Source organism: Phocoena sinus, chromosome 1 (genome assembly GCF_008692025.1).
Source record: "Phocoena sinus isolate mPhoSin1 chromosome 1, mPhoSin1.pri, whole genome shotgun sequence".
Taxonomy (NCBI): Eukaryota; Metazoa; Chordata; class Mammalia; order Artiodactyla; family Phocoenidae; genus Phocoena; species Phocoena sinus.
The window spans coordinates 130,933,815-130,955,893 of record NC_045763.1 but is presented as its reverse complement, the minus strand read 5'-3'; the positions used below and the strand labels follow the sequence as shown (position 1 = coordinate 130,955,893).

The 22,079-nt window shown below is 35.2% G+C and overlaps 2 protein-coding genes across 9 annotated transcripts in view; both read right to left on the bottom strand.

The window, feature by feature from the left end:
- Nucleotides 1–22,079, bottom strand: part of RABGAP1L (RAB GTPase activating protein 1 like) — a 705,589-nt gene that overhangs the window by 452,897 nt on the left and 230,613 nt on the right. The window lies entirely within an intron of this gene.
- Nucleotides 5,566–9,886, bottom strand: GPR52 (G protein-coupled receptor 52). The gene is made up of 2 exons (XM_032641885.1): nt 9,795–9,886; nt 5,566–8,696 (listed from the first exon to the last, which is right to left on the bottom strand). Exon 2 carries the CDS (start codon nt 8,473–8,475, stop codon nt 7,390–7,392), a length of 1,086 nt encoding a protein of 361 aa, XP_032497776.1. The 5' UTR covers nt 8,476–8,696; nt 9,795–9,886; the 3' UTR covers nt 5,566–7,389.

Here is a 22,079-nt window from a genome sequence, read left to right as displayed (position 1 = left end):
TATGACATGTTTACTTTTCAAAAGCAGTTATATGAATATAGTAGTGTGTTTTTGACAATTCTTCATGAAGGTTATAGTTTTTAAATACATAACTAATACAGTTGAATTCAGTCTATATAGCTCTCAATAAATTCTGCAGATGTTTTCAAACTGTTATGTTTTTAAAAGGAGAGATAAATTTTCATTACCCTCTATGGATAAGAAATTGCTTTAAGAAATATCAACACAATTAGCAGTGCTGAGAATACATCTTATTAAAAATTTCCATGACCCCAAAATCCCACCTTCAACATATAGTCAACCTTAAGGTAATCTTTCCCACTTTAAAAATTAAAAGATAAAATTTTATATGGAATTTTCCTGTATCAACTAAGTCTTCATTTGCTACTCAAGGGAAGAAGGGTCAGGTCACTCAACCACCAGCCATCCATAAATACATTATTCAAGAACTGTATCACAGGCAAAACTATTGCCGCACAAGACATATGGTCAGTAGTATCTCTATCTGGTTATGTGATTTGTGAGGGTCACTTAAAAATCTTATCTCAGATTTCTATATGTGAAATGAGATAGGGCGTACTCACAGAAGCTTTTAGAATACATCTAATTGATAATGACGAGGGCATTTTACATGTTCAAAAGCATTTTAAGTTTTTTCAAATTTTAACATGCAGCGTTTTCTAATAATTTCTTAACACACTTGATAGGAGAGGCAGGTACTTGTCTCCATTTTCCTCATTGCACATGGAATCATTTGAATATATCTCATATTAACATTCCCAAACTAAGACATTATGGGTAATCTCACCAAAGAATGTTACTTCAAATCCTAATAAGTTTTCTATTAAAAAAAAGATGTGTACCTTTAACTATGGCAAAGTAATTAAACACTCTACAATGACTGCAAATTGAGCATGCAGGGATTTTTTTCTAAGTTTGTAACACTGGTAAAATCATTGTAACAAATACACACATACCCACATGCACACACCTTTATCTTGTCTCACAAATAAATGCTACCACAGGATGTCCTGGACTTCAAAATCTATAAAAGTCAATCAAGGTATAGTCCTCTAATAAATTTTAATAGTTTGTTCAATGATAAGTGTTAAATCACATTTAGAAACTGAGAAAGTAGGGCTGTAAGTGAAGCTGATGATTGAAATAACAGAAGCCATTACAAGACCCATTTAATAATAAAACACTCTAAATGCGAATCTTTAAAATGTACTTTTCCAGGCTTATCTCCAAGTAAATACACCTAAAAATCCAGTAAAGTTTTAAGACCTTGGACATGTAATAAGTGTTTAAAAAAACTGTGTTGGGGCAATAGAAGCAGAAGTGTGATAAATCTAATCTTTGGGGGTGTCAAGTTTTTCCTCAAATTCTGTTTGAAGAGAGCAAAAAGTTAAATGCATATTTATTTGTAATTTTTATTACATTTTAAAATCTAACTTATGGCAAGAACATTTCACAAAAACCTAGATATATATACATTATAAAGAAGTTGTTTTCTTGCAAATAAGAAACTATGCTTTATTTTGAAATTGGTAAATTAAAGCAATTCTAAAGACAGAATTTTGAACCATCTTTTCCTTGCCAAAATAATAAATTTAAGAAAAATCCAAATATAATTTAATTTGTTAAAATATTAAAACAAGGATTTTCAGGATTTTTTTAACCTGCTTCTTCACAAATTATATTTTAACCTTAGCAAAATCTATCATTTATAATATCAATTTTACCAATTTACTATTTTTAATTATAAAACTCCTGGAAGAGTAAATGGAATAATAACTGTGAAGAGGCTATTTATTATTATAAAATGTATAATCTAATACCTATTTTAAACTTCAAACTCTATTAGAAACATAAGTAAATGTTTTAAAACTGTATTTTACACAGGGTAAATACACGAACACTTGCTTGTGTCAGGCATAACCTCAGACAAATGCACTGGTCATCTCTTGCTACAGTCTGCACTGCATTCAAAGATACATTTTAAATTTTAAAGAACAGCCTATATAACTTTGTACTTGATTGGTTGTATGTGGGCCTTCCACCTAAAATAATGCCACCACTTTGAATTTATAAAGTATATCTGGGCACTTTTTACCAGCATCAACATGCTTAAGTAGAAAACATAAAATTAAGTAGAAAACAGTAAAATTGGAGTCAAATTTCTAAAGTCAAAAATAAATGTGATTTCTCTTGCATAAAGGAGCATTTGGGGAAGTTTTAGAATTTAAGCAAATATTTCCATTCAATAAATTCTACCATTATGTACTATGTTTCTTGATATTTATCACCAACATATTTTAAAACTTTACAATCTCCAAAACTAATCTGGTAGTCCCATTTACTATAGTGAAGATACTGATATCACATATGCCTTTCTGCTATCAGATATAACAGACTCCTGCTGAATTTATTACTCTGATTTTCTTCACCTTCATAGGGAATCATAAAAAAATAGAATAAAAGTTACCATTAAAAAGTTATAGATATGATCTTTGGGGATGGGGGACTGAAAGCAGAATCTTGCCTATCTGTGAAATGCAGTTAACACACCAGCGGGACCCTATTTCCTTAATGCAAGGTCATCCTTCTGTTATTTAAAGATGTGGAAAATGCTAAAAGGTGCCATCAATGGTGCATTAAAAAAATGGTGCAGTAGAAAAGTGGTAGGTGATTGAGATCCCTTTCAGATTTAGCAAATAACACTTCAAACTGATTGTGTTGAAGCAAAATTATGTCAAGGACACCTAATATCATAAGCAGAAGGGCATCAAACTTCTCTAAAAATTTTACGTGAAATAACAAATATTACACAAGTCAGAAACTACATAAACTGTCTTCAAAAGAATATAGTATTGAGACAAAATTGGATAATGTTACTTGTAGAATCAACCAAACTTTTGTGAAACATCAAAATATTTTTTAAACAGTCAGCATTCTTTTTAACAAAACAATTTTCCCATTATAACATAAGTAAACACTCACTGTAAAAAACTTTTAAACAGATTAATAAAGAAGAAAAACCTAATCACATCACTTTTAATATTTTAAAAGACAATCATTTACACTATTAAATAAAGTTAAAATATTTTAAATTATAGAGCAAAACTAGCCCTGGATAAAACTTTCATATATAAGAAACACTGAAAAGGGGATTTATATTTTTTTCTTTTCAAGTCATTTTGTTTTCCTCAGTGTCTATATATTTGGTTGATGATTATGCAACTTTCTACATATCCTTCTAATCTTAAAGTTTTACTCAGGGAAAAGAGCAACTTTTGGAACCTATACATCAGAATAGAGCATCAACTCAGTAACATAATCTCCTGTGCATTGTGATGGTCCTACCTGGACACAAATGATGCTATGCTCAGCATGTTATACAAGCAAACTCCCCACATCTTAATCTTCTCTGTTTATCGCATATTTATAACTTTTTCACATCTAATGATTAGCTTCCAGGGTAGGGAGAGACAGAGGAAAGTCATTTAATTTAAGGCAGCAACATCATTTCTAATCTTCATTATAGAAGATACCTGCAGAGCGAATCTATTTATTAATCTTTGTTTCTTCAAGGTAACATGTACATGACAAAATACCTTAAATTCCATTTTAGTAAATGAGGAAAACTAAAATGTGAAGACAGATGGCAAGATATTCCTGAACAACGCTTTCCTTCTATTGCCAACCTGATGAAATATTTAAGCACATTTAATACAATAAAGTAAGGAGGTAGGTTAATCTCAGAATCATTCCTGTCTCATCCCAGCATCTGCTTGCTGGATGTCTTTAATCTCAAATGATGTCTTCATGAATAACTATTCCTGGAAAATGAGCTTTCAGAGATTATGGAAGTTTTCTACATTTAAAAATATCTGAGTTTAGGCCAAAATCTGAGTTTAGACAGATTTGGGAAAAAACACAGTTTTAGAAAACTCTAATTGTTAGAAAATACAATTTTCTTAAATTGCAATTAGTGACCTTTAAGTTGTGATGGCAATAAATCTGGCATCCACAAAGATGATAAAACAGGAGCTACCACATTCCAAATACTTTCTATGTGTCAGGAGCCATGCTGAACACAGAGATTACTTTATCTCATTTAGTCCTCAAATCCAGCCTAGTAGGAAGGTACAAGTCTCTGGATCTTCCTGATGAGAAAACTGGAGACGTGGAACATTCATTATTTTTCCTAGGGCTAAACAGCTTATGAGGGCCAGGATTTCAGTGCAGGTTTCACAAACTAGTAGGTTATAAAGGCTTCCAACACTATATAACTTTAGAAACAACGCCACAGATAACAGAACCTTTAGTAATAGACTACATCATTATTGTTTGGTTGTCATTTATAACCAAATTGGATAATTACCATAGAATACAATATAATAAGAATAATGGTTATGCTTTCTATTCTTAAAACATATTCATCTAAAAGACAGAATAATTTCAAAATAAGTATTATTATATAAACACATATTAAAATATGTCAAAAGCAAGTTAAGTGGCTTGCCCTAGAGTTGCACATGAAACATTAAAATAAATGAAGAATCTAAACCGAGAACTTGCCTTCTAGAGGCTCTCCTTTCAGCCTAAAACAGAGATTTCCTTCTCCACTCTTCTCCTTCAAAAAACATTTTTTTCAATAAGAAATTTATAGAGACTTGAAAAAGATATTCAATGAAAACTTAACAAAAATGAACAAAAGTAATGTCAAGGGAATGTCATGCCCCAGGGTTTCAGTTGGATTGAAGACTAAACTGGTAAGTGGGGGCTTACCAGATTGCTACTTTAATAAAAGAGATTTTTAAGACCAAGGAAAAAGATATCACAAGGAAAGACCTGAAGCAAAAGATTTAAGTGAGAAAAAAAGAAAACTCAAACAAGTTCTGTAGGCAAAAGGTATAGACAGAGGTACAAAGGTCTGGAGGCTTTGGGGGGAAAAGGCAGCACAGCATAATGGTTAATTGAGTGTGAATGAACCTCTCTACCACTGATTAATTGAGTGACTGACTTTGGATAAATCACTTTTCTTTGGTTTCCCCAACTTTAGGATGGGGGTAAAAACAGTACCTATCTCCATGGGTTGTAGTGAGGATTAAATGTTTTCATATATGTAAAACTTCACACAGCGCCTGGCATATAATTATCGTTATTAACTACCATGAGGAAAAGCCAGAAGAGGAAAATGCAATAAACACAGCCTCAGGTTTTCTGTACAGAGGATCTATGGAGTCTTTTCTAACTATACTTACACACCAAACTAAAGGATCAAAATCTGATTCCCAAATAATACATATAATGTTGAAAGTTCTATTTATGCCACCTGGAAAGTCAGCAGCATTATGTTTCCTTGAAGTTTGTTTTCCTTAAACGGGTCTGAATTCAAAAGGCACATTTCAACTTATCCAAGATGTCAATGGCAAATGGGATGAGAATTAATGTAAACAACCCAAACCACAAAAATGTGAAACAAATTTTGATTCCCCAACAGTAAACTCTTATTCTAAGTGTTTTATTAAACTGAAGCAAAGTCTGATTTTGAATATGTAGAATACTGTTTTATTCTTTATTTTAAACCTTCCTTACATGTTTAAAAATATACATGGGTTCAGAACAACCTCAATAAAATGATGACATTTCTTTTACTAAAAGACCTCTGAAGTCAAACCACCAGTGTACAAACATGTTTGGCTTCCAATTTGAAGAGTCATAGGCACATTTCACTAAATGCATTTCATAAAATAAAGAAATAAAAAATGCTGAGAAGAAAAATACTCAGTAGTTTGATATAAATTTTAAAATATCTGTCAGGCAGGAAACTTATGGTAAAAAAAGTCAGATTTAGATGTCTTAGCACTTACACCTGCTTCGCTACTAATTTCCCAAATGCTGTTTTGCTACATCTAAACCCCTGACAATTTACTACACAATTCCATGTAGCACACTAAAAAATAAGTTAATTTAATCTCTGAATATGAAAACAGATCATTACAAAAGAAAATACTGACAGTTCTTACCTGTATTTGATAATTAAGTATATTTTATTCTCAGCATCACTAAGAATGCAGCTTGGTCTAACAGAAATATCTAAATAACAACTACACAAAAGTATTTTTCTCTTAAAAGAAGTTTTTGTATATTTTTGTCCAATGTTGATGACTTAAGCAACACTGATCTATATAGTGTGCTAAGAAGACATTAGGCACAGATCACATAATGTAATTTACATTTTCTTTGTTGTAAAAAATATAGTATGTGCAAATGCATTATCATACAAATAATTAGCAGACACAACAATAAGCTTTGTAAATCTAACACAAAAAGGTTAATATTTTACTCTTTAGGGAAAAAAAGGACACAAGTAGCTTTAAGAGCAATACCTCACTTTTGAGTGAGTATTCTGCATCTGCATTAGAATTATCTGTGAATTATCTTAAAGAAAAACAAAGCTTAACTATAGCCCCTGCAAAAAACAAAAAGACACCACTTTGGGCACATGAACTAATTCAAAAGAAAACAAATAAAAACGTTTCCCAAAGCCATTAAAAATACTTAACACAATATCTCAAACAACCTATAGAATGCTTTTTTGGAAGGAATAAATCATTCAACATTATGACTTTTATATAGTAGATTCTTTCATTAGCTAAGACACTTCTGGATTAAGGTGCCAAAGGATGCAGATCAAGAAAAATGGAGAGAAAAAAAAAAAAAGCTGTTAGGAAGGAGGAGGGAGCATAATTTTACCCAGAAGAAACAAAAATACTGTTTCTTTTTGTTCATAGCAGAAATTTTGTGCTACGGATATTATAAAAACACAAGCAAAATGGCTGTGTGGCCGGTAATAAAATACAATGCTTACTATGCATCCTCCATGGAGAGACCGTTTAGGGATTGTAGATAAGTGAGTTTAAACAAGTACACTTTGATGCAAAAAATTATACTTTACCACATATATAATATGTAGCATTTTTCTGTAAAGGGCAATTTATGTAAGTAATTTCCACAAACACAAAGAGAGTGAGAGAGAGAGAGACAGAGACAGAGGAGAGAGTCCAGTCAGAGAGAGAGACAGACGCCAGGGGCTTTGCTCATGCCCTGTGGAAGATCTGAGGTACTTTTCCATCCTCAGTGCTTGATTTTGCCTATTACTGCACATTCACACTCACACACTACAATTATCTCACGAGATTACTCTCTACACATCCTTTTCTTCAGGGGTTTTTTTTTCCATGAAAAAAAACCTTTAGTCCCTTCCTCTCATAGTCAACTATTCTAGTAAATATTTCTCTAGTGGCAAATTTCCAGATGAAGCAAGAATACAATCCCAAACTACTGTCAGACTACATTTGATTTACTGTGTGGTTTTCTTCAAATGGAGCAGGAATTAGCCCGTTTCCTAGGTTGGGGGTCTCGTGCTTCCTGATCCTTCACACACACACAAGATGTGCACATTGTCTCGGACAGTCTTCGGAGGCCTAGCCGGAAAACACTGTTGGAAAGGCTGTATATTACACAGTTACAAAAACTATTACTTATAGCAAGCCAGGTTGTTAGGAAGGACAGTGTTGGATTGTCCAAGACCCGGGAGCTTTCTAGAAGAAAGTATATGATATACGGGAGCCAGAGCATGTAAAACACACTGGTTATCCGAAACAAAACCATGGCGTAGCGACGGTCAGGGCTATGCCCAGTCTCTCCAGAGGCAGCGACTTCGTGGCTAGGGAATCGGGCCCTCCGGTCATTTATCTCTTTGGTGTGCTGCCGGCAAATTGTGAAAATGTGGAAGTAAGTGAAGCAGACAACAAAGGCAGCAGGAGCATAAAGTAAACAAACAATAAAGCCAGTAAAATAGACACTGGTGAGCCAAGAGGTGGCACACCATTCAAAAATGTCACCGTGGTAACCGGGTTTCCCCCAGCCAAAAAAGGAAGGCAAGAAAATTAGGCAAGAGTAGATCCAGATTAAAACAATGCAAATTCTCAGGCGACAAGGGGTGACCAGTTGATTGTAGGAAAGAGGCTTGGTAATTGCAAGATAGCGATCCACACTTATGCAAGCAAGACATGCCATAGAAACACTTTTTAGAACTGAGATGATATATCCAAAAACCTGGCAAGTCAGTGACTCGTGGATACCTGTGGAGTAGTGGAGAAGTGAGAGAGTAGGAACCAAGCAGGTAACTCCAACGAAAAGATCAGCATAAGCCATTGTCTGAATGAAATAGCTGGTCGTATAATGGTGTAAGAGTGGAGCACAGTGAAAGACAAAGATGACCGTTAAATTCCCAGCAATGATTAGAAATGTCAGCAAGACAATAACAACTGTCTCGAAGATGCAGACGTCCACCGCACTGTAGTGGCCAAATCCAAGTGGGCAAGAGTGACGTTCGGACACATTCAAAATGCCACTGCTCATGTTCAGGATCCTCCATTCAGTCCACCTGGATTCATTCATGGCTTGGAATTAAAAGAACCTGCAGCTCTGGCTACAGCAAGCAGGTGCCCTGCCTAGCATCTGCTAAACTCTGCCCATGAGTGTGTCAGAATCAGCTTCAGTAGACAGTGGCAGCGCTTCTGTCACAGCTGAGCATCCCAGGGAGTACTCAAGTCTCTTCATCAGCCTCAGTGCAGCAGTAACACACCTCAGCTTTGGGAGGGGGGAGGAAGGGGGATAAGCTAGAAAGGAGGTGAAAAAAAGGTCACCGATTAGCTTCCTCCCGTGCTTTCAAACAACTTTTTGCAGACACAAGGCACTTCTAGAGAAAACGGACTTTTCAATAATACCTTGCACTATGAAAAATTAAATCTGTAAAAGAAAAAAAAGCAATTGCCAAAGGAAGAAAAGCTCTTGTGGGCCGTTTGTTCTCCTCAGAAAGGTAGTTTCTTAGGGATCAACTCGAAAGAGTGAGAAAAAAACCTTAAATAGGCTCAGGCTTCCTGTTTCATCTGTCAGGAGAAATGGATTCATATTGTAGAATTTAAATAATTAAGATCTCAGATTTGGTTGGAAAGCTAAGAAAAAGTTCATTGTGGCAAAGTGTGTCTTTGGCTCAGTTCAGGGTTTGATGCTGGTGGGTCAACTTTATGATCCATTTCTCTCTCTTTTCTCTCAAAAGCTAAGAACCCCCTTCTCCAACAAGATTAATTCTAAAAGACTCATCTCTACTGGGGCACAAAGGAGCAGAACAGCAGTAATGGACTCCAGATTGCCCTGTAACTCTCATAAGAGAAAAAAAGCATGCTTCCAGTAGAGAAGATAATACACAATGGGTCAATACTGACAAAATATGAAAAACTTCTGAAGTTTTAATTCTGCATGCATTTTTTTAAAGCATTCAGATGAAAAGAGTTTTAGTCCATTACAGTTCCTGGTGCTACCACCAGCATCGTAATTTATACTCCTTCCTTTTCAAAAGGAAGATAAAATCATTTTTGCTATTAGTTTCAGCATCAATAACTGAAAACAACCTTCATTATCTGATACACCACCTTCCTTATAACGGAGCATGATCATAAAATATACAGCTCAAAGTTATTTCTCACCTTTGCAACCACACCTATATCTCACAAATATGTGTAAATATATATGAAATTTAGACAACAGAAACTTTCCTATATGCTCTGAGCTTCTGACTAGAAATGCTGCCATTATTTATTACTTAGGTATTTCTAGTAGGCTTTCTAATCTATATTGCTATATCTTTTCTGTTTTCATTAAATGATTAACACATTAAATCATTACTTCATCTAAACCTTTTCAAAGTGGAAAATTACCTTGTTTGCTATATTTGCAGTTATATAGCAGCCATATGTTAAGAAAATGCCTCTTCTAGTTCTGTGTTCTATTTTGAGCAAGTGCTCAATTAATACAGGGGCCATTAGATAGGTTATAAGATGTTCTTGTTTTAAAATACTTCTAAAGCATCAAGATGAGTTTAAATCCTAGAGTTTGAAATACTGAAAGACTGGCAGGATAGAATCCATCCAAAATGCTTCCAAGGTCATTCTGATATGAGGTTAACATTTGTCAAAAGTCTTTTTTAAAGTACAGGCATTTCAGAGAGTCTCTTGTCAGTCTTTGCTGTCATACCTTTTGTAGAAAGAACATGCGTTAGAAATAGAAACATTTCCTTCAGGAACAATGCAGGAGTTTAACAGAAAGCATTCTTCTTAAAGTTATTTTCTTGTGCACCACCAAGGCATTCAGGGAAGTCCTTCTTCTTTTATAATAATAGCCACAGGATATTCCTCCTTGCACATTCCTAGTTTCACTTATCACAAAATAGTTCTTGTTACAGGAATAAAACAATGCTTCTCACCTACATTCACTCTTATCAGCTGCTAGGCTGGGCTGCTTGATTCAGAAGTCCGATTTACTGTGATGCAGTTACCGAGATGCTGTCGGTGTATTCCTCACAGTCTCTCAGTATCACTGCCTCCACCTGAACCGAAGCCCTGCTCCTCCTCCTCATCCTGAGCTGATGCAGAAGAACTCACCATCAGAAAGGTGACTCGGTCCTCCTGCCCCAATCAACAGCACAGCCAATGGCTACTGCAGCTGAAACTGTCACTAGGTAACAGTTGCCAGGCACATGCAGGCTTATAGACTTACTCGGCAAGCTCCGATCAAGATTGACAAAAGAATACAGTGGAACTGACCGATCCTTATAACATATTAATGACATGTATGAATTTCTAGAGGTATTTTCCTTATAGCATGTGTAAAGATTATTTCCTATGAGCAGGACAGAAAAAAAAAAAACCCTGAGATATACCTTTAAACCCTGTAGAGAAACTACCACAAGGTACTATGACACTAAAAAGTCAGCAGTAATCTAATGCTCATTGGCAGAAAAAACCTATTAATTATTAAAAATCGTCTAAGTCTTCATGAACTCAAATGATAGAGCTACTATTTTTACTCTTTAAAGTATATTTTGATTAACAGAAGTTATTTTGTAATCTCTCCAATCCCTGCCACACCCACACTAAATTGCTGAATCTGATGTATTTAACTGTACAAACAAAGCATTGGAACTAACACCTCTATACTAAAATCTACTTGCCGGAATATTTAAGATCAAATATGACCTCAGAAGACATTAGAAATAAATAGAATGAATGCTTAGTCCACTTTTTATCCTAATAGAAAAAGAGTCAAAGAACTTTGTCATACAGTGCTTGAGCTACTCATACCCAAGTCAGAAGAAAGTAATTAAGCTCATTTATATAATGGAGGTTAAAAATATTTCCATTTGGGGCTTCCCTAGTGGAGCAGTGGTTGGGAGTCCGCCTGCCGATGCAGGGGACACGGGTTCATGCCCCGGTCCGGGAAGATTCCACATGCCGCGGAGCGGCTGGGTCCGTGAGCCATGGCCGCTGAGCCTGCACGTCCGGAGCCTGTGCTCCGCAACGGGAGAGGCCACAACAGTGAGAGGCCCGCGTATGGCAAAAAAAAAGAAAAAAGAAAAGAAAAAAATTTCCATTTATTTTGACTTACTATAGACAAACATTCACTATTTTAAAAACATTTCTTATGGGGTCAGCAATTTTCTTAAAAGTAACTTAGAATTACCTTACACATTATTTCAGAATTGAATCAGGAAATTTGAGATGAAAATGGATAATCAACACTTAGAGCACATTCTATGTGCCAAGCATTATGCTATATGCTTTACATTTTTGTCTCAATAAAAATATTAAATCTCTATGAAGTAGATACCCATCATTATCATTTTCCAAAGGAAGAAAGTGGGTACCTAGAGAAGGTAAGTATAACTTGCCCACTATTACAGAGCCATGAAACTAGGAATGAAACAGATCAAAATTGTCATTCTTGGGCTTCCCTGGTGGCTCAGTGGTTGAGAGTCTGCCTGCCGATTTAGGGGACACAAGTTTGTGCCCCAGTCTGGGAGGATCCCACATGCCGCGGAGCAGCTGGGCCTGTGAGCCATGGCCACTGAGCCTATGCATCCGGAGCCTGTGCTCCGCAACAGGAGAGGCCACAACAGTGAGAGGCCCGCGTACCGCAAAAAAAAAAGTCATTCTTAACACCATTTTGATGAACTCCTCCTTCATTCCCTCTCTTTTCCACTAGAGCAGCTAGTCAGGAAATTTCTAAGAAGAATTATTTTGGATTTCAAAAAATGATTTCTAGATAATAATAAATAATAGATCTTTCCTCCATGTTGAACTGCCTTTCAGGAAGATCATATTACTGTTAAAATCTTCAGGGGGTTAGGTGGAATAAAGAATGGAAGCATATTGCTCATTACCAGAAAAGTGTATGAAATAAGTTAGAATAACAATCTTAGAATGAGTACCATATTGAGATTTGAAAGTAAATATTTAAATTTAATATAAAAAGGCTAGAAAGTCCTATTTTACAGGGAAGCATTTTGACTTTTAGGGTTACATAAAAGCATGGAAATCAAACAAGATTCTATTTAACTAAAACTCTCTTTCACAATAATAATAAATATTCAAAATAAAAATTACAGGTGATAAATATTCATGAATGTAGACAGTTAAATATGAAGCTTTACTATAAAACCACTGAAAAATAAAATGCTATTAATTAAAGCTACCTCATCACCAAAATAAAAAAAGAAATCCTTCTAAAAGTATAGACTGTGCATTATTTTTCAAGTTTTGAATCATAATATTTTTTAAATCAGAGAAATGGCAAAAAATATCATTTAGGGAAATTCAATACTTTTTTTTAAATTTATTTATTTTTGGCTACATTGGGTCTTTGTTGCTGCACACGGGCTTTCTCTAGTTGCGGCGAGCGGGGGCTACTCGTCCTTGCGGTGTGCAGGCTTCTCATTGTGGTGGCTTCTCTTGTTGTGGAGCATGGGCTCTAGGCGTGCGGGCTTCAGTAGTTGTGGCACGCAGGCTCAGTAGTTGTGACTCGAGATTCTAGAGCACAGGCTCAGTAGTTGTGGCACACAGGCTTAGTTGCTCCACGGCACGTGGGATCTTCCCGGACCAGGGCTCGAACCCGTGTCCCCTGCATTGGCAGGCAGATTCTTAACCACGGCGCCACCAGGGAAGTCCCTAGATCACTTTAGTTTGACACATTTATTTCCAACAAATAATCACTGATAGGGATTTGAGTCTAAGAATACTGTAAATAATCCCTAGTTGTACATGCTGCCACAGGTATATGATAATATGAGAGGGAGAGTTTAAGAAGCAATAGCTTTGACCCACCAAGCTTCCTTCTTTTCTTCTACCAACTTCAAAAAGAACAGTTTCAGGAATTCAAACAAGATAATTTTCTTCTTTTCTGAGACTGACATTTTTTACTAGCCCCTCACTTTTCTTCCTTTCCATCCTTTTTTCTGATCTGATTATAATAGAAACTAATTTATAATGTGAAGCTCTAATAACAAGAGCATTAATATCATATTTACACAGCTCATTACATAAAGCACTCTTTGTTTTTGTATTATGCATAATTCTCTTCATTTTAGGGGTCATTAGGTGTTTTATTTTTGTCATTCTTATTAGTCATTATCAACCACCCCTCTTCTCCTTTCAACTGTTGAACACTAGCTGTGAAATATCTAAGAGGAACCATTATTTGGAATTACTTCAGAATTACTTCTAAGAGCTAAAACTGTATAACTTCTTGAGATGATACATCACAGATGTTTAATTTTTCATTTATACCTTAAATATGTTTTATGTGTCCTTTATATGTATCAATATTTCATTATTAGTCATCTAAGCAACTCAAGCAACTGCTCAATAGGATCTAAACAGCAAAGCAAGAGAGGATCATTAGCCACCGACAGTAAATAGGATAAACAGTAGGCAATGATTATCAAGGAGAAATGAGCAACCAACATTGTAAAAAACAAATATAGGGTAAAGTAAAAGGTTTTTTAAAGGTACAAAAAGGTGTATGGATTCAGAATTTATTTCTTCAATTATTTCTCCCATCTGTTAACTTTTCTCCACCTCCACTACCCTAAACAAACTAGCACCATCTTGTGTGTGAACCACTATAGTGGCTTCCAATCTGATCTTCCTGAGTGGTCTGTGGCCTCTCTTCAATCCATTACGTGCAAAACAGGCAGAATAACCTTTCCCAAATGCAAATGAGATGATATCACTCCCATTTAAAATACTTCAGTGGTTTTACACTGCCCTTAGGATAAAATACTAACAGGTCCTATAAAATGTGGTCTTCATATATCTATTCAATCTAACTTCTCTTCTACATTATTTAGGATTAGCTAAACTGGCTCTACCTCCCTCCACTCCACCCTTCCCCCACATTTCTTTTAGTTAATTCAGATACAGTCTTCAGGCTTCAGTTCAAATACCACTTCCTCAGAGGAACGGTCCTTGAATTCCCAGATTAGACCAGATTCCACACATACCACAGTTTATAGTATATTTTCGTTCAGTTTTGTCTTCCTCACTGGATTGCAAGCTCCATGAGGGGAAGAACATCTGTTTTGTTCCTCATTATATCTCCAGTGCCTACACTACAGTGTTGGGCAAAGAGTAGGAGTTGAACAAGTAAGTGTTTAGTATAATGTTAATATAAAAGCATATCAAATAGCTTGACAAGTCTATAAAAAGACAGAAAAACACTAATAACCAGTTTTGTGAAGGTCAAATATGCAAAGTTCCTTGCAATCCCTTGTATGACATACAAGATTCACAAGAAAGCTATAAAATATATGACCAGATTGCAGGGGGAAAATAATTAGCCTCCTAATATATTCAAAGTAAGCACAATATTATTCATCTATACCTCTACCTAAACCCAATTCAATATGAGTATTTGACTACTGATTTGAAAAATCATATCTAGCAAGAGATAATGATTACTTACCTATCATTTTAAGAATGTCAAATGCTGCAAAATGCAGTGTCAATGTATTTTAAATGTACTATCAAATGTAGTATTAAAGCAACTTGGTCTAAGTGCTAAGGAGAAAATAAACTCTCTAAAGTGGGACATGTTAGAATCCACTATTTCATGACCCCTCAAGAGCAGAAAACAAGTTTGTAAGTTAACTTAATTTTATTATGAGGCAAGTTATTAACAATTAAAAATATTTAACAAATGTTAAGTTTATGGCACTACAGAAGAAAACTTCCTCAGCCTGACAAAGATACTATATGGGAAAGCCTACAGCTAACATGATATCTAATGGTGAAAGAGTAAATGCTTTCCCTTTAAAACTGGAAACAAGGCAAAGATGTCTGCTCGCACCACTTCTATGCACAATGTTCTGGAGGTCCCAACCAGTATAATAAGCAATATAAAAAAACAGTTAAGCAATACAAGAAAAGGATGACATGATTGTATACATAAGAAATACGCCCGCCCCCAAATCCCATTAGAACTAATGAGTAAATTTTGTCATAATACAAGGTCAGTATACGAAAATCACTGCATTTCTATATACTTGCAACGAACAACAGTAAATGAAAATTTTAAACAATAAACTATTTACAACAGCCTCAAAACACAGAAAATATGAATAAATTTAACAAAAGACATGTAAGACCTCTATCCTAAAAACTATAAAATGTCATTGAGAAAAATTAAAAGGTCCTAATGGAGAGATATGTCATCTTTATGGATTAGAAGACTCAATATTGTTATGAATATTTGTTTTCCTCAGACTGATCTACAGATTTATTGCTATTCCAATTAAAATCCAAGTAGGCTTTTGGTAGAACTAAGAAGTTGATTCTAAAATTTACATATAAACACAAAGGACCTACGATAGCTAAAACAATCTTGGGAAAAGATTAGAAAAAAGTTGGAGGACTGGTACAACCTGATTTCAAGACTTACTATAAAGCCACAATAATCAAGATTGGTATAAGGACAGGCAAACAGATGACTTAAAAGAATAGAGAGTCCAAAAATAAACCCATAATTGCCAATTGAATTTCAATAGACTCTAAAACAAGTCAAGGTGAACAGGAAATTTTTTCAGTAAAGGGTACTAGAAAATTTTGAATATCTGGAGGAAGATAAACTTAGACCCCTTTCTCATACCATACACAAAAAATTATTTGAAATGATCACAGATCTAAACATAAAAAATAAATTATACTTAAAATTAAAATTCTGCTTTTCAAAAGATGTCATTAAGAAAATCAGTAAGCAAGTCAAAAGACTGAGAGAAAATACTAGTAAAACATATATCCTACAAAGAACTTGTATCCAAAATACATAACTGACTCCTACAATTTGTTAATAAAAATACAAATAACTCAATCAAAATGGAAAAATACAGACACAGACACTTCACAAAGGAAAATATACAGATGGTCATTCAAGAAAATGAAAAAGTGCTCAGCATCAATAGTCATCAAGAAAAGACCAAGTAAAATCACAATGAGATACCACTATATACCCATTTGAGTGGATACAATTAAGCCACTGATAAACACTAAATGTTGGTAAGGATGTAGAACAACTGAAACTCTCATAAATTGCTAGTGGTAATGTAAAATGGCCCAACTTGGAAATTTTTGAAATAGTTTGGGAGTTGCTTATAACATTAAACAAATCTGCCCTATGACCCATCAATCCCATCCAATAGAAACAGAAACATATATCCGTAAAAGACTTGTATAAAAATGTACATAGCAGCTTTATTTTTAATAGCCCAAACCTAGAAACAACCCATACATCCATCAACAGGGGAATGGATAAACGGGAATGTGATATGTCCATACAATGAAGTTCTGGAACAGGCAAAACTAATTTTTGATGAAAGAAATCAGAACATACTTGCTTCAGGGGTGTGTGTGTGTGTGTCTGTGTGTGCGTGTGTGTTTACTGGCAAGAGGTATAAGGAAACTTTCAGGGATGATGGAAAGATTTTCTATCTTAATAGCTGTGGGTTATATGCATGCATATGTGTTGAACTCACCAAAATGTTCACACTTAAGATCTGTGCATTTTACCCATATGTAAGTGATAGCTGAAGAGAATGATAAAGATGATTGCATTTGCTTTTTTCAAGTGCCCCCATTTCAGTGCAACACCATCAAATTAGAGACCTAAATTACTTGAGTGCATTTTAAGGCACTGCCAGGAAATCATAAATATTGATGTTGAAAAAGAAAAATATGAGAATCCTCAGAAGCAAAGTCCCACCAAGAATAAGGGCTACTGAAATGTCTAAAAGAACAGATACTGCTGGACAGAATAAGTACATTTAGCCCGTGTCTACTTTCACAGTCTCTCAATCATTATACCTGACTCATGGCTCACTGTTTGTACTCACAGACACAACAGCTCAGATGCAAGTGAGACACTGAGTGAGAAAAGACATCTTATTAAATGCCAGTTATACAATACTCTGAGACTGCCTTAGCTAGCTGGGGCCTAAGACAACTGTCTGAGAAAGGAAAACCTTTGAGAGAATCCACTATCTTTAGTCAATCACAAAGGAAAATGGACAAAGAAAATACTAATTTATGGGGATGTTTAACTCTTAGTGGGGGAAACCCTCAAATATAAAATATATACTTAAAATCAAATTAATTGGTCAAAAATAGTATGCAGAACAATAAAATAAAACCATGCACTGTATGATCTTTCCTTCCATTTTCCCCAAGTTATGTTATTACCTTTAATAAACATTTATTTAGTTTGAAGACTAGGAAAGACTGTGACTTAGATAAGAAAATGTAGGCTTTAGAATGAGCCAGATTTGGGTTGGCACTGGCTGTAACACTTATTAACTGTGAGGCCTTGGGTACATCATTCTCTCCACATGTCTCAGTTTCCATCTGTAAAATTGAGATAATAATACTTAACTTTTAAAGTTGGTTATGAAAATTAGTAATTAAAAATAAACCAGAAAAAGCATATAGCAGTTGTTCACTCAAAGCTCACTGATAATGAAGTTAAACATATTCTTTACTATCAACAGGCTTTTTGTTTAGTCATTTCTCCTTAAGAAACCACACCCACAGTAACCTGTTGAGAATAGGAAATTTAAAACAATACTTTCACTTTTCTCTTGAGTTGCCAACTCCCTCAACATTCCTTTTAAAAAGTACATTCTTAAAAGAAACACATTGGGCTTCCCTGGTGGCTCAGTGGTTGAGAATCTGCCTGCCGATTCAGGGGACACGGGTTAGTGCCGCGAAGCGGCTGGGCCCATGAGCCATGGCCGCTGAGCCTGCGCGTCCGGAGCCTGTGCTCCGCAATGGGAGAGGCTACAACAGTGAGAGACCCACATAAGAAACACATTATCTGAACCTGACCACACATCTTAGGAAATTTATGTGATTAGCAACACAGTAATATAAGAATTACCAAACCTTGGGCCATAAAAATCTCAGTTACATGGATCCTGCAATTCCCAGATAATTGAAGGTTTCTCTTTTTTAATTTTTTAAATTTTGTTTTACTTTATACAATTTTACATTTAAATCTTTATAAGATGTATCATCCACTCCTCCCCTTCTTAAATTGAGAATTCTGAACATAATTTAATGTTTGCCTGGTAGGCTGGGATCATCACCGTTAATGTCAGTTAGAATACTATCTTATAACACAATCATACCTTGGATTCAATTTTTATGTATATTGAATCGAGAGACTTTAATTTCTACAAGTAACTAGGTACCTAGATAAGAATATATAGCTCCCTATATTTCCTGACTCTATTTGCATAGAAAAGAATACATAGCTCCCTATATTTTTGACTCTATATAAATATAGCAGTACTCTTCGTTCCTCTTCTAATTTGCTATCTTTAATTTTCTAGAGGATTAAAAATCAGAAACTAAGCTTATAAGAATTTTTTATCCAAGAGTAAACAGAAGTACTTCTCTATGAGTAAAGTGTCATAGCTTAGGTCTGAACTGTCAGTTATTTCTAGGTAGGTGAGGTGGTAACTATTTTAGTAAGGCAACAGACATAATAAATACACCTAAAAATAACACAGGAAAAAAGGAAATTCCAAGCTTTCTTACATCTTTCATGTAAGAGCGATCAATCATTCATGTTCTTTTCTTACTACATACAACAGCAAATCTGGAAATTATATTGCTTAAGAAGATTTTTATATCAATGAAATCCCATCAAGTATTAATATTATCTCACAGAATGGGTTCAATACAGTTACCTCCCTTTAATTTTTGTACAATAAAAAAATAGAGGGAAAAGTTAAACTTTTCCTGGCAAAGTCTGTTAAAATTATATGAAAACAGAACAGCACAAGTACATTTTAAATAATGGGTTCACATTATAGGAAAGAAATGTTGATTCAAATTCATTTTTAATTGAAAGAGATTTTTCCCTTATAAAAGAAAATTGCTATTTTTTTTAAGATATCTTATTGTTATGGCAACTGAAGTGCTAAAAATAATAAAGAAATATCAAAGTTGTTATAGCAACTGGAATTTTAAAAAGCCATGAAGTGTAAAATAATCAAACCTTTACTTGGCTTGAAATGCAACATCTATAACTCAGTTTTCGAAAGAAAATTTGAAGTACTCATGCTCTTGTCTTTACAAGTTGTCTCTGCAGTCCAAATTAAAAAACAATAAATGCATGTTGAATTAAACTCAACTATTCAGAGTTGGCACAAAATCTGGATTTTCTGATTTTCTAAATTGCTTCTTACCTCCAGTCTTCACTGCTCTGATCTAGAAAACACTAAAAGTGGGAAAAAAATTTATTCACTGCCAAAGTGCTTTGCCCAGATTCATCCAATTAGAGTTCAATTATTTAAAAATTTATTGAAGTCCTACTGCATGCTAGGTATTGTGCAAGGTTCTGGGACTTTTTTTTCACAGAGTTCACAGTCTAGTAGAGAAGAACTAAAACAGGTCACCGGGGCTTCTCTGGTGGCACAGTGGTTGAGAGTCCGCCTGCCGATGCAGGGGGCGGGTTCGTGCTCGGGTCCGGGAGGATCCCACGTGTCGCGGAGCAGCTGGGCCTGTGAGCCGTGGCCGGGGGGCCTGCGCGTCCGGAGCCTGTGCTCGCAGCGGGGGAGGCCACAGCAGTGAGAGGCCCACGTACCGCAAACCAACTAACATAAAAAACAGGTCACCATCACTGAAATGTAAAGTGCAATGAAGGAATATAATGAGATTATCAAGGGAAAATTCATAAAGGTCCTTCCTATAAGCAGTGGTAAGATCTTTGAAGGATTTAAACCATGAGGTAGCATAAATTTATTGTTTTCTCAGAGATGCCCATATTAAGAAATTAAAACTTCAGATATATGTGCTTTACATTAGAAAATCAAGATAAGTCTTCACTTTCATAGTTTCATTTGCTCCTTTCTAATAACTAGCGACCAAGATTCAGGTAACAAATGTAGTAACATATGGTGCTAACATAACACATCTCTCCAGCATTTATGGACTGAAGAGAACTGGCCGGGAATAGACTCCATGATACCCCTGTTTTATTTGTATCCATCTGCTTTTCAGCATTTGCCCGCTAAAACCATAGGCTTATTTTTAAACTAGCAGTGATTTATCTTGTGAGCTAGTGATGACGACTTGAGAAGTTCAGACTGGACTCAGTGGGAAAGAGAGCCATTATTTGCCTTAGACCTAGAAAGGGAGAGTTGGTGTACCTGTTGGTTAGTAAAGCCTCCTGTTACATATAATATATATAGTCTGATAACTCTACAGAAAGAGAATGATTACAAAAGCACAAACTCTTCCCTTACCTACCTTACCCAGTAAAGAAAATGACTACTGATGACCACTACTGTTTTGATCCTGAGGCCAATACAATTCTATTGCTTTTTATTAAAAATAAATGCTATGATCATTTACATGAATGATCTGTAATATCTTGTTTTACTCTTAATCCATGCTTATTAGCATTTTTTAATTTTCAATTTTTATTTCCACAACAATCTAAAAGCATTACTAGAAGTAGATTCTGATAATCTGACTGCTATCTCATAATGAAGTACTGTTATGCTAACAATGAGATAAATCAACCTCTGGTCTTTTTCTTTTTTCATATATATATATATATATATATATATATATATGTTTATCATATATTTTTTCTTTTATCATATATTTCCTGTGCTATGCTATTTGAATAATATCAAAACCTTGAAGTCTGTTTTCTTTTTTTTAAAAAAACAACATACACTATTATTTTTTTCAGCTGCGTTGGGTCTTCGTTGCTGCGTGCAAGGTTTCTCTAGTTGCAGAGAGCAGGGTCTACTCTCGTCACGGTGCACGTGCTTCTCATTGTGGTGGCTTCTCTTGTTGCAGAGCATGGGCTCTAGGCGTGCAGGCTTCAGTAGCTGTGGCACTCAAGCTCCGTAGTTGTGGCTTGCGGGCCCTAGAGTGCAGGCTCAGTAGTTATGGCGCACTGGGCTTAGTTGCTCCGCGGCATGTGGGATCTTTCCGGACCAGGGATCAAACCTGTGTCCCCTGCATTGGCAGGCGGATTCTTAACCACTGCGCTACCAGGGAAGTCCCAAAACCTTGGAGTCTTAATACTCCGTTTTTCAGCAGTCTTGAAAGGGAGAAGACATGTATTTGTGATAGAAAAGTTTTGGAAAATTTTAGGAAACCACTTATCCAACATCCCTAGTATGTCATTATACTTGTAAATTTAATAGTCCTGTTTAAATGTTTTACATATGCAAGTATTACCAAATTTTTATACCAAAAGATGGCTGCAGAACTGTGAAGGATTCTAGTTATAGTAATAGGTTAGAATGACATTTTCTTTAATAACTCCTTTTATAAATGTACCACCCAAGCTGAATGTCATTATGGGACTATTTATAATTTAGACCTTTCTGTCAAGATGATTTTATGCCCTGACATGACACTGAGTAGGCTGGAAACAGCTGTATGCCCCAAAGGGAAATGAAATTATTGGTGTTACTCAAGAGCAAAGGTATTAAATACGAAAAATTTCTTAAAGAACTTCATGAGAATGATGGTGGCCAACAGACTGTAACATACAGTAAAATTATGCCTTTTGAGCAATAACAATTACAATAATAAGTGTTCTTCCCTCTAAGTAGATGAAAGTTAATTATAAATATAACTCTAATCCTTTGA